Source organism: Myxine glutinosa, chromosome 3 (assembly GCF_964187855.1).
Source record: "Myxine glutinosa chromosome 3, kmMyxGlut1.1, whole genome shotgun sequence".
Lineage (NCBI taxonomy): Eukaryota > Metazoa > Chordata > Myxini > Myxiniformes > Myxinidae > Myxine > Myxine glutinosa.
Genome location: NC_136263.1, coordinates 187690293 through 187710818, shown reverse-complemented (window position 1 = coordinate 187710818; position 20526 = coordinate 187690293). Strand labels below are relative to the sequence as shown.

General features: G+C 43.7%; 1 protein-coding gene across 4 annotated transcripts in view; it reads left to right on the top strand.

Moving 5' to 3' along the window:
• The window catches only part of LOC137422968 (rap guanine nucleotide exchange factor 1), a 116824-nt gene extending 104848 nt beyond the window's left edge, over positions 1-11976 (top strand). For all 4 annotated transcript variants that reach the window (XM_068109668.2, XM_078774872.1, XM_078774871.1 and 1 more), the window contains one exon: positions 6116-11976. In XM_068109668.2, coding sequence (XP_067965769.2) covers positions 6116-6272 — 157 coding nt within the window. In that variant the 3' untranslated portion in view covers positions 6273-11976. The remainder of the gene's footprint in view (positions 1-6115) is intronic.
• Positions 11977-20526: the final 8550 nt, after the last annotated feature.

Below are 20526 nucleotides of genomic sequence, written 5' to 3'. Positions count from 1 at the left end.
TGGCTGAATCAGCCGGTTCCACTAAGTAGAAGGGGTGTCGCATACTTTTGGCCATGTAGTTTGTGTGTGTGTGTGTATATATATATATATATATATATATATATATATATATATATATATATATATATATATATATATATATATATATATATATATATATATATATATATATATATATATACATACATACATACATACATACATACATACATATATATATATATATATATATATATATATATATATATATATATATATATATATATATATATATATATATATATATATATATATATATATAGCAGGAGTACCCAGCGTTGCCGGGGGGGAGGGGGGGTGAGGGGTGGGAGGGAGGGGGTGAGGAAGGGAGTGGAAGGGGGAGGGATGTGAGAGGTGAGGGGATGCACTACATATACATATTTTGGTGGGGGAGGAGGGGGTGGCTTTGACAGGCCCCTCCGTTTTGGGGTAGGGGGGATGAGAAGGGGTAAAAAATTACCCATGCAAAGAGTGCTTTAACCTCAAGCAGTGTTGCCCAGGTAAAATAAGGAAATTGAAATACCCTTTAACTTCATTGTTGCCAAGGTAAAAAAAAGTTAATTAACACCCTCTAACCTCAGTGTTGCCCAGGTAAAAAAGAAATTGTAACACCCTTTAACTTCATTGTTGCCCAGGTAAAAAAAAAGGAAATTAATACCCTCCAACCTCAGTGTTACCAAGGTAAAAAAGGAAATTGTAATACCTTCTAACCTCAGTGTTACCAAGGTAAAAAAGGAAATTGTAATACCCTCTAACCTCAGTGTTACCCAGGTAAAAAAGGAAATTGTAATACCCTCTAACCTCAGTGTTACCAAGGTAAAAAAGGAAATTGTAATACCCTCTAACCTCAGTGTTACCCAGGTAAAAAAAGGAAATTGTAATACCCTCTAACCTCGGTGTTGCCAAGGTAAAAAAGGAAATTGTAATACCCTCTGCCACCATCATCAGGTGGTGCTACTCGGTACACATTTACATGGAGAATTTACACCCCTCTCCCGGTCCCCCACACCCCTGCATGAGGCCGCGGCCACATAGCCTATGTTACCCCCCAGACAAAGTTGTATTTGTATTTGTGCCGCGAGTAAAGTATATAAGCGTTTATAGCTGGAGTACCCGCACCGCTCAAGAGAAAAAGAAACATTAACATATTTGGAATGAGGGCAAATATAATGGAAAAGCAATTACATCCAAATCAGATATCATAATTTCACCTTTTTGTTCATTACGTTCATTACGTTTGAGTTAAGTGTGATGCCGATTAGGAAGAAGAAGAAGAAGCCTATTTCCAATTTCGTACACTTCCGGAATTGTTTGATTTATTTGTGTTGAAATGTCTGGTGATTATTTTGTATTTATTTATGCAAATGTGTACTTATATATAACTGTCATTAATCAAAAAGGCTTAGGCACTACGGAGCTTCTTTTTTTTTTAATCCCAAAAAACGAACTTTGTTCTTTAATAACATTTTTTTTGGCCGAAAACACTCCTAGGCACTCACTGATGAACCTCAATGTCTGAAGAAGATCCGTTCAGCCATCTCTGAGAAAAATGGTGACACAGACAGACAGACCAACAGCTCTCTTATATAGGAGATATCTGTATATACAGTCACGTGAAAAAGTAAGTACACCCCATGTAAAGTTTTGACTTTTTCAACATATTTCAACATACAGCTATTTGATCTTCATTTCAACAATATTGATAGATAAAGGTGATATAATATAACAATTATCATGAAACATTCACATTTTGTAGTCCATTGTATAATTTAAATAAACATAAATGCAAATTTCGCATGTGGAAAAAGGAAGTACACCCTTACATTTATCACTACTTCAAATACCTAAACTTAGAAACAGGTGCACCAGCTCAGGTGCAATTGGTTAGAACATCGTTACAGAGGATCTTGGAGGAACCTGTCTTATTTCAACCTCAGACATTTAGTTTGGTTTGCTCTTTGTTGTTGAAGTCTTACTCTTGTCATAACTTACTATTGAAAATCCTCTCTATCTCTTTGCTGACGACTCTACTCTCTGTCGCTCCATTCCTCATCCCTCAGATCGGCAGACTGCAGCCTCCTCACTCTCTGCAGACCTGGACAAAATCACAGACTGGGCAAACAAATGGAACATGTCTTTCAATCCTGATAAATCTCACACTCTTACGATGTCTCCGAAAAGACCGACTGGAAAACCCTCCCATCCACTTTCTGAATAATCCTCTCCAAGAAGTTCTGTCACTCAAGCTTTTGGGTCTCACTATTTGCCATGATCTTTCCTGGGAAAACCACATTTCAAATCTGGCCTCCAAAGCCAGTCGCCGACTGGGCATCCTCCGTCGTGTGAAGTCCTTCCTTGACACACCTGAGCTCCTCACCACATACAAGGCTTTCATCCGCAGCTCTATGGAATACTGCTCTCCCCTCTGGTCTGGTGCTCCTGCCTCACACCTAGCCCGTCTTCACGCTGTTGAAACCAAAGCGTTCAGAATCATTGGAATCTCCCGCGATGAAGCTAACTCCAAGGGCCTTTCACTCACTCACCGCAGGCAGGTTGGTGGTCTTTCCGTCTTCTACCGACTCCTCTCTGGCCTTGCCCCCCCAGCCCTCTCTGGGCTCTGTCCCCCAAATATTCCTACAGGTCGCACAAGATCTGCCTGCAACCCTCTTATGGTTAAACTGCCAAAATCAAGACTTTCTGCTCACCTTCACTCCTTCATTCCTCTTTTCTCCCGCCTCTGGAACAAACTCCCTCACTCTCTTCAGTCCCACTCTACCCTCCAGGTCTTTAAAACAGCTGTTCACCACCGTCTCTTATCCTCCCCCATCCAAAACCTTGATCTTTTCTACCCCCGCTAATTTCGGTCCCCATGTGTTTTATACCTCTCCCCCCCCCCCCCTCCCCTTCCCACGCCTCCTGCCCCCAAGCCCTCTCCCTCCCACACTTCTCCCTGCTCTCAAATGTTGTGGTTGTGTGCTTCCCCTTCTCTCCCCATCTTGGCTTCCGCTCCCTCTTTTGTATATTTTGTTTGTCTGGTTGATTTGTTTGTGAAATAAATGTTAGCTCTTTCACGAGCCTCGATTCAGTATACAACAACAACAACAACAACAACAAAAAAAAAAAAACCAAAAAAAAAAAAACCCCCCCACACACAAGTGCGGTGTCACCATGCCTAGATCAAAAGAGCTCTCTGAGGCCTTCAGAAAGAAGGTTATAGATGCCTACAAGTCTGGGAAGGGATTTAAAAAGATCTCCAAACAATTTGAAATCAGTCATTCGACTGTCCGGAAGATCATCTACAAGTGGAGAAGATTCCAAACAACTGCCAACTTGTTCAGGCCAGGCCGCCCCAACAAGTTCAGCCCGAGAGCAGACCGCAATATGCTGAAAGAAGTCTCTAAGAACCCCAGAATGTCATCACGGGACCTACAGGTAGCTCTTGCCACTGTTGATGTCAAAGTGCACGAGTCTACCATTAGAAAGAGGCTGCACAAATTTGATCTACATGGGAGGTGTGCCAGGAGGAAACCTTTGCTGTCCAGAAAGAACATCAGGGCAAGACTAAAGTTTGCCAATGAACACCTCGGCAAAGACCAGCACTTCTGGAACAATGTGCTCTGGACAGATGAGTCAAAGGTAAAGCTATTTGGCCACAGTACCAGAAGACATGTTTGGCGAAAACCAAAGACAGCATTTGACCACAAGAACCTGATCCCAACTGTAAAGCATGGTGGTGGAAATATTATGGCTTGGGGCAGCTTTGCTGCATCAGGGTCTGGGCAGCTCACCATCATAGAATCCACTATGAATTCTTCATTGTACCAGAGGGTGCTTGAGGATAATGTGAGGCCATCTGTCAGAGAGTTGAAGCTCAACCGAAGGTGGACCTTGCAACATGACAATGACCCTAAACATACCAGTAAATCCACCAAGGAATGGCTGAGAAGAAAGAAATGGAGGGTACTGGGATGGCCAAGTCAAAGCCCGGATCGAAATCCCATCGAGATGTTGTGGGGGGATTTGAAACGAGCTGTGCATGCAAGAAACCCCTCAAACATTGCACAGCTGAAAGAATTCTGCATGGAGGAGGGGGCAAAAGTTTCTCCCAGTCGATGTCAGAGACTGGTAGACAGTTATAAGAAACTCCTACTTGAGGTTGTTTCTGCCAAAGGAGGCAATACCACCTATTAGAGCCAAGGGTGTACTTACTTTTTCCACATGCGAAATTTGCATTTATGTTTTTTGAAATTATACAATGGACTACAAAATGTAAATATTTCATGATATTTGTTATATTATATCACCTTTATCGATCAATATTGTTGAAATGAAGATCAAATAGCTGTATGTTGAAATATGTTGAAAAAGTCAAAACTTTACATGGGGTGTACATACTTTTTCATGTGACTGTATATATATGTATACCATTTAAGAAACAAGGGGATGAACAAATAGGAGATAAATAGAGAAGAGAGGAGAGAATCTGGCATCCTGCATATATAAGGGGAGGGTGAGTGAAGATAGAAAAGATCACAGATAAGTATGGAGGATGAGGAATGGTAGTCGAAGATAGAGAGGTCACCAACTTGTTTGCAATAAAAGAGCAGCAGGCCCCCTGTGCTTATGTTTCTTTGCTGGAGATGCCAGTGATGAGAGCTTTTGGATATCTTAGCATCCAGGAAAGAGAGATATGTAGTGGGGGGCACTGGTCCAAATGCACAATTCCATTGAGCTACCGACAAATCCCTTGTGGGCTTTGAGAAATTCAGTTCTATAAAGAAACAACTTATTTGCTACAACTGTGGATTGCCAATCTAAGGCTGACTTTGGAGGCCACCTTTGATACATGGTCTCCCCTGACGTTGTCGTTGACGTTTCTCGAGACTGAACTTTCTTCCAATGATTGACTGTGAAAACATATCAATGGTTTGATTTGACGATTCTTCTGGGGGTACAGGGTGAGAATGCGAGATTTTAATGGATTTACAGATACGTTCCAAGTGTTCGACCAGTATCTGACCGTTTTCAAGTCACTTGATAGGAAAGCTACTGTTGGTGGCCTATTGGGATGTGGAATTGTACGGTATAGTGTGGAGTCATCTGTGAAGAGGAAAACGGAGTTTTACAGAGCATCGGAGAGGTCCTTCATGTGTATAGTGAATAGGACTCGGGCAAGATGCTGCATTGGGGGCATTCCAACCTCTATTGGGATAGAATGTGAGATGATTCCGGTGAGAGCTATGCGCTGACATGAGAGAAAGAAGTTAGCAAGCCAGGAAATAAATCAAGATGGCCGTATATTCCACTGGCAGAAAGCTTGGCAAACACATCAGGTGCCAGACTGGCTGTATTGAATGCTTGAGATTTGTCCAGAGGTGCAATACTCTTGAGTTGGAAGCAGCAGTTTATCAGAAGTTGAGGGGCTGGAATGGAATTCAAACCGGTGATCAGAAACCAGGCCATTTGACGACGGAAAACGAACTGACCTGTAGTTGTGGAAATCTGCTTTGGTACCCTTCTTTTATATTGGAGTGATGTTTGTTTTCTTCCAAGATGATGGCAGACAACTTAAGGTGAAGGATAGGTTGAAGAGAGTAGACAGAGGATAACCGAGAGCAGCAAGGCAGGATTTGAGAACACTGGTGTGCTGCCATCTGGGCCCGTGGGGACAGTGGGATGAGTTGTTTACACAAATACAAATTTAATTTATTATGATGTTTTACATCTACATAATCCTCTCAATAACAAGTTAGAAGAAGAAGATGAAGAACTACTACTTTTGCGCCTTCAGACGTATAGGGGTGCCGAGGCAGTTTCCTTGGCTATAGGGGGCACAATCCTCGACGGGTCGCCACTCCGATGCAGGATACTCAAATATCTCATTCTTCCCAGTAAGCTGGTATAAAACAAAGGCTAAAACTATTCCTTTAACCTGGATTAAATACAATTGTGACAAACACCAGTTGTGCAAACGTCATAATGGATGAAGTTGTGAAATGTATTTCCATCGCTCTGCCTTTGTTCCATCTTTTTCTTTTCTTGTCCATTGTCCACCTAACCCTCTTTTCCTCCCAAGTTCGTATGAAATTGAAAGGAATGACGACGTCATCGCATTCTTCAATGACTTTTCGGACCATCTGGCCGAGGAAGCCTTGTGGGAGATGTCTCTCAAGTTGAAACCACGAAACGTGGCGCAGAAAAGGGCTCCGAGGGAAGACGGAAGTTCAAACTGAATGGGCGGCATCAATTATGTGCCCATTCAATGTACTGTGTCCATCGGGGTCCACGCCCCTTCGCTGACCAACTCCTCGCTGTGATGATTAATCTTGTATGGACAATGAGTTTTAAACCAGCAGAACTTGAAGATCCACGCAGATTGCTCCTGCGTTTTGGCGCAGACTACTTTGTCGCAGTGGGTTTCCATCTTCCTCAGCCATCAAAGCCACGAACATCACATTATGGAGTTAATGACGACATCCGGTAATGGTGTCTGTTTTTATTTCGTCCAAACATTTGAATAAATATTTGTATTTTAACATATTTAATTGTTTATTTGCAGGGACTGGGTTCGAGGCAGGATGCAATGGCCTGGATAAATAGTTGGTCAGACCATGACCGTAAACCCTCGTGACATCCGAGCTACCCATGTTCCTCAAGCTTTTACATTTATACACTCCTTTACACACTCCTTTACACCTGTTTATACAATTATCGAGACACTTGATCAGCGTGACTAGTGTACATAATTTCTTATTTTGGTGCAGTAAGTGTTTACTTGGACGTCTCACCATGTGTACATTTAACATTATACATTTACGTGCACAAAGGGCTGTTCGGTGAAATAACTTTGTTGCCCTTTGTGGGAATGCAGTCAGCTGTCTTCCTCTACTCTCTTCCTAATGCTGTTTTTTCCCCCCACAATTCTTCTTGCTTCCTGTCCCGTTATAACAGTACTTTGTCTGTAAGACAACTACTGAATGTACGTTTATATCAACACCTTTAGCAGTTCTTATTTTGCGTTTCGCTCTTTGCAGTTAAATTTTATTCTTCGGGAATCGAGGCATACTTCATTAAATACATTTTTTTAGAACTTTTGCCAATCCATCTTTTATTAATTTTCATGAACTCAAAACAAACAGTTGTTAATTTCCATGGGATAGAAGTTGGAATTTGGGTACAGATTACTCCTACATGCAAATATATAGATTTTTTCTTTTCTTTAAAGGAAAAGGTGCATCCAAACAAAAAGTAACGATGGTATTCATGGAATACTTCCCCAGCGCAGTCAACTTGGTGCGAACTAACTCTTCTGTTTTTGAAGGGTTTTTTCCTTTGATCCAACATGGCTGCCAGACCACGTGAGCGATGACATCGTAAGTTTACATTCTCTAATATAATTGTTGCATAGATCACGCTTAATAAATTTCAAACTGATCAGACGAAGCGTTGTCCCTGTCAAATTATGATGTCATAATTAAGGCACCAATGACGTCATCATTAACAACACTTATTCCCCACGTGGAGTTCTTTACAATGAGCCACTTCAAATTTTTCATGGAGCGGTTTTGGAGATATAGAAGTGCAACGTTTTTGATTTTTCCAACATGGCGCCTGTACCATGTGACCTATCACGTCATAATTATCATTAGAATATTATACAGGAAGAGGCGCTCCTATGGTCAAAATTTTGTGTCCACCGGACTAACAGTTGCAGAGAAATTTTTTTTTCATACTGATCACATCAAGGGTTGTACTTGTCAAAATATGACGTCATAATGAAGGCACCAATGACATCATCATTAACTTGTCTTACTCCCCATTTGGAGTACTTGACAATGAGCCTTGTTTCAATATTTTTCCATCGAGTGGTTTCGGAGATAGAGGTGTAACGTTTTTCCATGATGGCGTCCGTACAACATGACCTATGACGTCATAATTATGAATAAAAAATTATACAGACAGAGGTGCTCCTACAGTAAAATTTCGTGTCAGTTGGACCAACGGTTGTCGAGAAAATGAATTTTTTAAAATGCAGACACGCACATATGCCACACGTACACCACACGTACACAACTGAATGCCTAGCCCTGCTTTTCGCGAGTGCAGGGTAACAATATCCATGCTGCTAGTCTCGTAGTACAAAAAAGTAAGAATCTGTAAGACCCTGTCTCAGGTGACGTTTCAGCCGCTTCCCAGTAACCTTCCTCGGGCCAATTAAACCCCGAGCCTCAGCACCTGTCCACTTTTATTCCCGAGGCGACCATTCATTTCCGGTCACGTGCCGTTGCGAGAGGTCAATTGAGGAGTGTTTTTATTTTTCTGAACCTCCAGCAATAAACGTCAATCACATCATCGATAGTCTGGTCTGCTCTTTGGGCAATGCCATTATACAACAGCATTTGTCTGTCCATATATCCCCACAAATGTACACCAATCAGAGCTGAGGATCTGGTCACATGATGGGGACAGTGTTTAGTAACCATTACAGTTGCATATTTTATTAAAAGGAAATGCAATAACCATCTGTGGATCATTTTGGGGTCCCAGTAGGTGTCGTAAGGTAGAAAGGAGGTTTCAGAAATTCCTCAACAAAATTATGATTTTGATATGCGATCGACATGGATCTTGCTGCCGAATCCAGAAGTGTACAGATGATGACGGTTTGCTGGTTTGATATCTCAATGCAATCGTGATTTAACATTACTAGTACACCCGCACACTACGGGAGCGGCAGGAAGGGTCATTCATCTTTGGGGTAAATAGATTACAGTCGATCTACGGTCGGGTCTCAAGAACATTGGGTGTGTGTTCATTTACCTAGTTTCTTGTGGAGAGATCGCCAAGTGGTTTAAGCATTCGAGCAAGCACTCCATCAAAACCGTTAAGGAACGACTGGCTTGGCAAGCGCCAGCTAGCTTCTTGGTAAATGAGCACAACCCGAGCTTCTCCCTTTCAGTTTCGTGTTAAACAGCAGGAGCGAGTTTCAAAAGCCCGCCACGAAAAACGCCACGTTAGTGACAGGATGGGTCATGTTATCCCAACTCTTGTGGGGTATATAGAGTACAGTAGATCTCCTCTCACTTCGGTAAATAAAACTTACCTCATGGATGTTGGGATTTCTCCAAATTTCTTTATTTAGTGTTATAAACAGCATTAGCGACTGTTTAAAAAGCTAATCATACGTTTTTGTGGTTTATAATATTTTTACTTCTGGTGGAGGTGGTTGGGCGTTGCTCCCACGAAAACGCCATGATAAGCTATTTATAAACGTTGACTCAATGTTTGTTCAAGGAGGAAAAATACTTTGGGGAGGTGAGATACCAATGGTGTTAATATTGTTTTGTAATAACATTAATATTATGCTATTATCGTTAGTTTTATTATTCGAAGCGGCCTTGGAAAAACGCCACGATAAAGCTAACTTAACATTGATATACACCTCAACATGCAACCCCATTGACGGCAATGGTGGAGAAAACCCCCTTGGGCCTTGTGGAGGGGGGAAAATGAATGCGCTACAACCTTCATTGTGTAACCCTTCATCATCCTGTCAAGTTTGGTTGAGATTGGATAAGTAACGACGGAATGTATTGGCGTCAAAAATTCATCAGACAGACACCAAATGGCGTATTTTAGTATGATAATTTGATATATATCAATACCATAGTATTAATTTGTGATTGGAATGAAGAATGATGCTGTTTGGAATGAAAATGTAGAGATAATGAGTTTAACGCAGAATGAGGAAATGATGTAAGGGTTTCTATCCATGACATTCGTGGATTCCTCATTGCAGATTCGCCATTGATTGGATATAGCAACATTCAAACTGGGTACGATTTTGTGCAAGTCATTCATGAACCTGCTGTCAATCCCTGGCGTTCAACTGAAGGTGGCACAGGAATGTGGAATTTTTTGGTTCATCGTTTGCCATTTGCCGTTTTTTATCCAAGTCATTCACGAACCGGCTGTCCATGGCTGAAGTCAAAAAATGTAATACTTGAATTATTTGCTAACTGGTACCCCAACCCAGGTCATACTATCCTCTTGAACTAAAGTATCAAACAAGCCCGGCTACACCATTGTTAGACTATCGGTCTTGTTATTAATTACTCGTAATCTGGTGTTGTATGTATGGGGGTGAGTGGGCATGTGTGCTAGTTGTGTTTGTGTTTCGGGGCAAAAACATGGCTGGGTTCATGTCATGGTGACGGAATCGACATGGTGACGTGTGGAGTTTCCATTGGGCGTGTTGTGCATGTGTGGGAATGGTGTTTGGGAACAAGTGTTGTTTGTTGCTCACCATATCCAGATGTTTGCACATCCAGTTTTTGTCATTCAAATTGGAGGTGTACCACGTATTTCCACAGTCTCTCCAGTTTTATATATAAAATAAAAACACTAAGATTAAATATATAAAAAAACAATAAAAACTCAATTTATTAAATAATAAAAAAACCTGCACTCTTCAATCGACCTCTCGCACCAGCACAAGACCGGAAATGGTTCGTCACCTCAGGAATAAAAGTGGACATGTGCCAAAAACTCTCTTGGTCTATTGACCTGAGGAAGCTCGCTGGGCAGCGGTGAAACGTCACCTGAGACCGGATGCTTGTTTATTACTATATTAATAGCAGTGTAGATATACTCGTAGTTACTTTTTTGGTTGGATGTGCCTTTTCCTTTTGAAATCTATAATCCTCACCAGCCATATATATATATATATAGTGTGTGTGTGTGTGTGTGTGTTAGTGTAAAGTTAACACGGAGATGCAAATACGTTGTGCATTCCCCTGCAGTTGTTGTGGTTACTTTATGCACTACATCTCAAGTCTTGCTCATTATTTGCTTCTCTTTCACCGTATTGAGGACCTGCTACTGGGCGGACATTCTGTATTTAAGTCCTGCACCCAATCCCAGATGTTTCCCTCATAGTCCCCTCCCCTCTCCACTCCTGAAAAATGTTCACTCCCATTTTGTCCTTCCCTGCTTAGTCCCAATATAGAAACCCCTTTTTCTACCTGGATTTTGGAAACCTTCCATGACCTAATGTAAAGTTCTAAACAAAACTGATCACTCGTACTGGTTGCATCAAAATGTGTCTACATTTGTCTACGTGTGGATTTTGTGTTGGTCACATGCACGTCGGTGGCCTTCTAACCTTTGCTACCGCCTTCTGTCTGCAACCACTCCTGGCGATATTTTTGTTTTCACTATCTCTGAAGAGTTTTGTTTAATCATGAAATATTTGTTGAGTTTATGGCAGTTGTATGCAAAAAAAGGTATATATATTTAATAGCTTGTATAAATGTGGTCATTGAACGGTGCTAAACGATGACATTTCCTAACTCATCACATGGTTTATTGACATTACTGTTGAACAGCCTTAGGCATGAGAACCTGTAACACTCTAAACCTCTGTTCTAATTTTTTTTTTTTTTGTCATTGCCCTTGGTTTCCAAATGACGTAGGTTTGTTTCATAAATTGAATGCTATTGTTTTGACCTATAGATGGAATTATCTTGTTCTTTATGGCACTAAGAAATGAAAAGGTGTGCTTGATTGTAATATACCGGCTGACCGAATGATTGGTGAAGTGGAATTCAGGCTTCCAGAGCTCAAGAGGTGAGTGCATTTACAATTCACCAAGCTCATGTTCTCTCATCTCTGGTTTTGATGTAAATGGCCTGAGCTATATATAATATAATGAGTCATTGTTTGATATTCGTTTGAGCTATATAGTGCTAATTTTAACACCTGTGCACTCCTACCGGTGCCGATCTCTTCTGCGAAAAAGCTTTGTTGAAGTGTGCAGTGCGAAAAACTTTATTCGGTAAGAAACGCTCCTCGAGCAAGTCTCGTGCGGGCCAAGCAACAAAGCGTAAAAGTTGCGGAATAAAAGGGAACTTTGCTGCCGAAAATAAACATGAAATTGGAGCACGTCTGTGTGCGTGTTTTTATTACCTCCGCCCCCAAAGGTGGATGGAGGTTGTTTTCACCCCTGTCTGTTTGTCTGTCTGTCCGTTTGTGAACAAGATACCTGAAAAAGTTGTGGACGGATTCGGACGAAATTTGGCAGAGATGTAGCGTATGTGACAAGGACGAAATGATTAGATTTTGGTGAAGATCTGAATATGTATTCGGATATGATAATTATTTAATTTTTTAAGTGATGCTTCACCATTGGGAGATGGGGCCAAAAATGATGCATAGCAGGATATCTCAAAAAGTTATGGACGTATTTGGACGAAACTTGTTGAACAGGTTGGGTGTCTGACACGGACAAATAGATTCGATGTTGGTGAAGATCTGAATATGGATTCGGATATGAGAATTATTTAATTTTTTAAGTGATTCTTCACCATTGAGAGATAGGGCCAAAAACGATACATAGCAGGATATCTCAAAAAGTTGTGGATGGATTTGGACGAAACTTGGTGGACGGATTGTGTGTGTGACAAGGACGATTCGATTCGATTTTGGTGAAGACCTGAATATGTATTCGGATATGAGAATTATTTAATTTTTTAAGTGATTCTTCACCATTGAGAGAGGGCCAAAAACGATACATAGCCGGATATCTCAAAAAGTTATGGATGGATTTGGACGAAACTTGGTGGACCGGTTGGGTGTCTGACAAGAACGATTCGATTCGATTTTGGTGAAGATCTAAATATGTATTCGGATATGAGAATTATTTAATCATTTAAGTGATGCTTCACCATTGAGAGATAGGGCCAAAACGATACAAAGCAGGATATCTCAAAAAGTTATGGACGGATTTGGACGAAACTTGGACTGGTTGGGTGTCTGACACGGACAAACAGATTCGATGTTGGTGAAGATCTGAATATGGATTCGGATATGAGAATTATTTAATTTTTTAAGTGATTCTTCACCATTGAGAGAGGGCCAAAAACGATACATAGCCGGATATCTCAAAATGTTATGGATGGATTTGGACGAAACTTGGTGGACCGGTTGGGTGTCTGACAAGAACGATTCGATTCGATTTTGGTGAAGATCTAAATTTGTATTCGGATATGAGAATTATTTAATCATTTAAGTGATGCTTCACCATTGAGAGATCGGGCCAAAAACGATACATAGCAGGATATCTCAAAAAGTTATGGACGGATTTGGACGAAACTTGTTGGACTGGTTGGGTGTCTGACACGGACAAACAGATTCGATTTTGGTGAAGATCTGAACATGGATTCGGATATGAGAATTATTTAAATTTTTAAGTGATTCTTCACCATTGAGAGAGGGCCAAAAACGATACATAGGAGGATATCTCAAAAAGCTATGGATGGATTTGGACGAAACTTGGTGGACAGGTTGGGTGTCTGACACGGACAAACAGATTCGATTTTGGTGAAGATCCGGATCCAGCTAGTATTTCTAAAGTGATTCTTCGCCATTGAGTGATATGGCTAACCAGGTGGAGGTATGTATGCTCTCTAATGAGTGCCGTTCTTGTTATTGTGTTTTTGACCCCCACCCACTCCTTACCCTCCCTTCTTCACCAGGCTTCCCTCCCCCCTCCCCCCTCCCCCCTCATCGCTTCCCGCCAAAGTCTGTTCAAAACTGGGATGGCGTGACTGCTTCCACATGCGGCGTTTGTGTTTAATAAATTTGTCTGGATGGACGGAAAAATATCAGTTATAAGGAGAATGAAGGACAAAGCATGTACTGTACGTGTTGGAGAGCCGCCAATGTCTCAAATGTATTCGGAAAGGTAAGTAAACCCGAACTGGAGCCATGTCTAACTGTGTCTGGAAAGAGAAGAAGCCGAATCGAATACTGTGGAAAATGCGCAATGCTTACCGACGTATATGATGTGTGCAACACCGTATATGTATATGATGTGTGCAACACCGTATACGTATATGATGTGTGCAACACCGTATACGTATATGATGTGTGCAACACCGTATACGTATATGATGTGTGCAACACCGTATACGTATATGATGTGTGCAACACCGTATACGTATATGATGTGTGCAACACCGTATACGTATATGATGTGTGCAACACCGAATACGTATATGATGTGTGCAACACCGTATACGTATATGATGTGTGCAACACCGTATACGTATATGATGTGTGCAACACCGTATACGTATATGATCTGTGCAACACCGTATACGTATATGATGTGTGCAACGTGGTGGTTGTGGATGAAGGAAATTGCGGGAGGAAGAAGAACACCTCTATATAGTACTCAAAAACGCATATTCCCTTTGAAAATCACCACACGCAATGGAGGCCTATCTGGAACATTTAATGAAGAAATAACTACCTGGGAACCTATCGTACATGCTTGGAAGTTCACTCACCTAGTGGGAGGGGGGTTGGTACTTGGATGGGAGACCGCCTGGGAACACCGGTTGTTTTGGGGCTTTTCTTCTCCTGCAGAGAGTCTTGTATTGATTATCTAATGTTTGTGATGAGTTTTGTTTTTATTATGTTTTTGATTATCCCTGATTAATTATGTGATTATTCCCCCTTTCTTTCCCCCCTCCACTCCCTCTGCTCTCACTCTGCCCCCCTCCACCCCCCATGCTCCCTCCGCCCCTCTCAATATTCCCGTGACTGAGCGACACTTTGCTCGTGATGTTATATTACAGAAGACCATGACATAACGATCCAAAGAACAATGCAATCTTTGTTTTTAACCGAATGCGGTCCCCATGATAACAATGCTGCAGCGTCACAAAGACCAAAATTTGGGGGATGACTTGGTTAGGTGACAAGAAGCCGATTCGATTTTGGTTCAGGTCCGATACAAAAGGTAAACTGTTGAGCCTGGCGGAGGTATCTCTCTGCCGAGTGCCGTTCTAGTTACTGCTGTAGTCAAAGTTGGCACTGTTGAGCCCAGCCCATTTCCCCCCACCTGGGTTAAAAAAAACCCACTTTAATAAACCCAGTATTTTCCCAGTAAAGTGTTTTTTTTCCAAAATCCCCATTCCTATATTTTTTTCAACCTTTTTTTTTTTTTTTTTGTATACAGGATCGAGGCTCGTGAAAGAGCTAACATTTATTACACAAAAAATCAGACACACAAAGTATATAATGAGGAGAGCGGAAGACGAGACAACCCTTGGAGGGGATAACAAGGTTTCACAATGATCAAATACTAGGATGGGAGGGTCATCTGCTAAATCCGACTGAAAAACGGCTGCTCAAGAAGGACACGGAAGGAGCACACAAAATTATATATAGCAATACCTCTGGAAGCAACATAACTAGAACAATGCGACTGTGTCGCCAATATGCCTCCGCAAAGTCCCACAACGGGTAGATGTCCTCATTCATTGTCTTAAATATCAACAAGTTTGATTTAAATCCCTTCAGCTGTTTTCAAGTATCACATTTTCACCACCAAATGACAGGTTTCACATCGATCGGTGAAGCAGTTTCAGAGAAGGGAATTTTTTTAATATTGGCTTTCAAGCTAATGTCTGCCGTACCACATGACATATGACCTTTAAAATGTACACTCTGTATAGTGTATATGCATGGGAAGGGGATCACGTTTGTGAAGCTTCGTGTTGATCGGATAAGGTTCGTTTTTCTATCCAAGATGGCTGCCAAACCACGTGACCAACATCATCATCATTTTCAAACTATATGCAACTGTGGTGTTAGATGATATTTGTAAAATTTCGCATCAATAGGGTAAGCGGTTTCATAGATATAATTATTTCCTTCATTCCAATATGACTGCCACACCATGTGACCAATGATGTTTTTGTGATCACTTTCAATCGCCATGCCTAGTCAATGACACGTAAAGTTTCGAGTCAATCGATTTGGTGGTTTGGAAGAAGATGTTTTTTTAAAGGTTTTAGGTTAAATCAAATATGGCTGCCAAACCATGTTTGATCTGAGGGATGAGGAATGGAGCGGCAGAGAGTGGAGTCATCAGCAAAGAGAGAGAGAATTTTCAAGAGTGTGAGAGAAGTAGATAGAAAATGGTGATTCTGGGTCACAGCTAATTATTTAAATTTTTTTTTCCCAAAACGCGAATTATTTAATTTTTTTTTCAAATTTTTCATAATTTTCGGTTTCGGTTTGGCGAATGTGTTGGTTTGGCGGATGCGTTGGTTTGGCAGATGTGTTGGTTTGGTGGATGTGTTAGTTTGGCGAATGTGTTGGTTTGGCGGATGCGTTGGTTTGGCAGATGTGTTGGTTTGGTGGATGTGTTGGTTTGGCGGATGCGTTGGTTTGGCGGATGCGTTGGTTTGGCGCATGCGTTGGTTTGGCGGATGCGTTGGTTTGGCGGATGCGTTTGTTTGGCGCATGAGTTTGTTTGGCGGATGCGTTGGTTTGGGGGATGCGTTGGTTTGGCGCATGCGTTTGTTTGGCGGATGCGTTGGTTTGACGGATGCGTTGGTTTGGCGGATGCGTTGGTTTGGCGGATGCGTTTGTTTGGCGGATGCGTTGGTTTGGCGGATGCGTTTGTTTGGCCGATGCATTGGTTTGGCGCATGCGTTTGTTTGGCGGATGCGTTGGTTTGGGGGATGCGTTGGTTTGGCGCATGCGTTTGTTTGGCGGATGCGTTGGTTTGACGGATGCGTTTGTTTGGCACATGCGTTGGTTTGGCGGATGCGTTTGTTTGGCGCATGCGTTGGTTTGGCGGATGCGTTGGTTTGGCGCATGCGTTTGTTTGGCGGATGCGTTGGTTTGGTGCATGCGTTTGTTTGGTGGATGCGTTTGTTTGGCGGATGCGTTGGTTTGGCGGATGCGTTAGTTTGGCGAATGCGTTGGTTTGGCGGATGCGTTGTTTTGGTGGATGTGTTGGTTTGGTGCATGTTAGTTTGGCGGATGTGTTGGTTTGGTGGATGTGTTGGTTTGGTGCATGTGTTAGTTTGGCGGATGTGTTGGTTTGGTGGATGTATTGCTTTGATGGATGTGTTGGTTTGGCGAATGTGTTGGTTTGGCGGATGCGTTGGTTTGGTGGATGTGTTAGTTTGGCGAATGTGTTGGTTTGGCGGATGCGTTGGTTTGGCAGATGTGTTGGTTTGGCAAATGTGTTGGTTTGGCGGATGTGTTGGTTTGGTGGTTGTGTTGGTTTGGCGGATGCGTTGGTTTGGCGGATGTGTTGGTTTGGTGGATGTGTTGGTTTGGCGGATGCATTGGTTTGGCGCATGCGTTTGTTTGGCGGATGCGTTGGTTTGGGGGATGCGTTGGTTTGGCGCATGCGTTTGTTTGGCGGATGCGTTGGTTTGACGGATGCGTTGGTTTGACGGATGCGTTTGTTTGGCACATGCGTTGGTTTGGCGGATGCGTTTGTTTGGCGCATGCGTTGGTTTGGCGGATGCGTTGGTTTGGCGGATGCGTTGGTTTGGCGCATGCGTTTGTTTGGCGGATGCGTTGGTTTGGCGGATGCGTTTGTTTGGCGGATGCGTTGGTTTGGCGGATGCGTTGGTTTGGCGGATGCGTTGGTTTGGCGGATGCGTTGTTTTGGTGGATGCGTTGGTTTGGTGCATGTGTTAGTTTGGCGGATGTGTTGGTTTGGTGGATGTGTTGGTTTGGTGCATGTGTTAGTTTGGCGGATGTGTTGGTTTGGTGGATGTATTGCTTTGATGGATGTGTTGGTTTGGCAAATGTGTTGGTTTGGCGGATGCGTTGGTTTGGCAGATGTGTTGGTTTGGTGGATGTGTTAGTTTGGCGAATGTGTTGGTTTGGCGGATGCGTTGGTTTGGCAGATGTGTTGGTTTGGCGAATGTGTTGGTTTGGCGGATGTGTTGGTTTGGTGGATGTGTTGGTTTGGCGGATGCGTTGGTGTGGCGGATGCGTTGGTTTGGCGGATGCGTTGGTTTGGCGCATGCGTTGGTTTGGGGGATGCGTTGGTTTGGCGGATGCGTTGATTTGGCGCATGCGTTTGTTTGGCGCATGCGTTGGTTTGGCGGATGCGTTGGTTTGGCGGATGCGTTGGTTTGGCGGATGCATTGGTTTGGCGGATGCGTTAGTTTGGCGCATGCGTTGGTTTGGCGGATGCGTTTGTTTGGCGGATGCGTTGGTTTGGCGCATGCGTTTGTTTGGCGGATGCGTTGGTTTGGGGGATGCGTTGGTTTGGCGCATGCGTTTGTTTGGCAGATGCGTTGGTTTGACGGATGCGTTGGTTTGGCGGATGCGTTGGTTTGGCGCATGCGTTTGTTTGGCGGATGCGTTGGTTTGGCTGATGCATTTGTTTGGCGGATGCATTGGTTTGGCGCATGCGTTTGTTTGGCGGATGCGTTGGTTTGGGGGACGCGTTGGTTTGGCGCATGCGTTTGTTTGGCGGATGCGTTGGTTTGGCGGATGCGTTGGTTTGGCGGATGCGTTTGTTTGGCGCATGCGTTGGTTTGGCGGATGCGTTGGTTTGGCGGATGCGTTGGTTTGGCGCATGCGTTTCTTTGGCGGATGCGTTGGTTTGGCGGATGCGTTGGTTTGGTGGATGCGTTGTTTTGGTGGATGCGTTGGTTTGGTGCATGTGTTAGTTTGGCGGATGTGTTGGTTTGGCGCATGCGTTTGTTTGGCGGATGCGTTGGTTTGGGGGATGCGTTGGTTTGGCGCATGCGTTTGTTTGGCAGATGCGTTGGTTTGACGGATGCGTTGGTTTGGCGGATGCGTTGGTTTGGCGCATGCGTTTGTTTGGCGGATGCGTTGGTTTGGCGGATGCATTTGTTTGGCGGATGCATTGGTTTGGCGCATGCGTTTGTTTGGCGGATGCGTTGGTTTGGGGGACGCGTTGGTTTGGCGCATGCGTTTGTTTGGCGGATGCGTTGGTTTGGCGGATGCGTTGGTTTGACGGATGCGTTGGTTTGGCGCATGCAATGGTTTGGCGGATGCGTTTGTTTGGCGCATGCGTTGGTTTGGCGGATGCGTTGGTTTGGCGGATGCGTTGGTTTGGCGCATGCGTTTGTTTGGCGGATGCGTTGGTTTGGCGGATGCGTTGGTTTGGCGGATGCGTTGGTTTGGCGGATGCGTTGGTTTGGGGGACGCGTTGGTTTGGCGCATGCGTTTGTTTGGCGGATGCGTTGGTTTGGGGGACGCGTTGGTTTGGCGCATGCGTTTGTTTGGCGGATGCGTTGGTTTGGCGGATGCGTTGGTTTGACGGATGCGTTGGTTTGGCGCATGCAATGGTTTGGCGGATGCGTTTGTTTGGCGCATGCGTTGGTTTGGCGGATGCGTTGGTTTGGCGGATGCGTTGGTTTGGCGCATGCGTTTGTTTGGCGGATGCGTTGGTTTGGCGGATGCGTTGGTTTGGCGGATGCGTTGGTTTGGTGGATGCGTTGTTTTGGTGGATGCGTTGGTTTGGTGCATGTGTTAGTTTGGCGGATGTGTTGGTTTGGTGCATGTGTTAGTTTGGCGGATGTGTTGGTTTGGTGGATGTGTTGCTTTGATGGATGTGTTGGTTTGGCGGATGTGTTGGTTTGGTGGATGTGTTGGTTTGGTGGATGTGTTGGTTTGGTGAATGCGGTTTTTTTTTTGTTTGTTTTTGTATACTGAATCGAGGCTTGTGAAAGAGCTCACATTTACTTCACAAACAAATCAACCAGACAAACAAAATATATAAAAAGAGGGAGCGGAAGACAAGATGGGGGAGAGAAGGGGAAGCACACAAACACAACATTTGAGAGCAGGGAGATGTGTGGGAGGGAGAGGGCTTGGGTGGAGGAGGCATGGGAAGGGGGGGGGGGGGGGTGGGAGAAGTATAAAACACAAGGACACCAAGGACTTCCAGGACAGAAGTTGGTATTTCAAAAAAGTGGAATTGGGGTGAAATTAGCGGGGATAGAAAAGATCAAGGTTTTGGATGGGGGAAGATAAGACATGGTGGTGAACAGCTGTTTTAAAGACCTGGAGGGTGGAGTGGGATTGAAGAGAGTGAGGGAGTTTGTTCCAGAGGCAGGAGAAAAGAGGAATGAAGGAGTGAAGGTGAGCAGAGAGTCTTGATTTTGGGAGTTTAACCATAAGAGGGTTGCAGGCAGATCTTGTGCGACCTGTAGGAATATTTGCGGGACAGAGCCCAGAGAGAGCTGGGGGGGGGGGGGGGGGGGCAAGGCCAGAGAGGAGTCGGTAGAAGACGGAAGACCACCAACCTGCCTGCGGTGAGTGAGTGAGAGCCCCTTGGAGTTAGCTTCATCGCGGGAGATTCCAATGATTCTGAATGCTTTGGTTTCAACAGCGTGAAGACGAGCTAGGTGTGAGGCAGGAGCACCAGCCCAAAGGGGAGAGCAGTATTCCATTGAGCTGCGGATGAAAGCCTTGTATGTGGTGAGGAGCTCAGGTGTGCCAAGGAAGGACTTCGCACGACGGAGGATGCCCAGTCGGCGACTGGCTTTGGAGGCCAGATTTGAAATGTGGTTTTCCCAGGAAAGATCATGGCAGATAGTGAGACCCAAAAGCTTGAGTGACAGAACTTCTTGGAGAGGATTATTCAGAAAGTGGATGGGAGGGTTGTCCAGTCGGTCTTTTCGGAGAGAC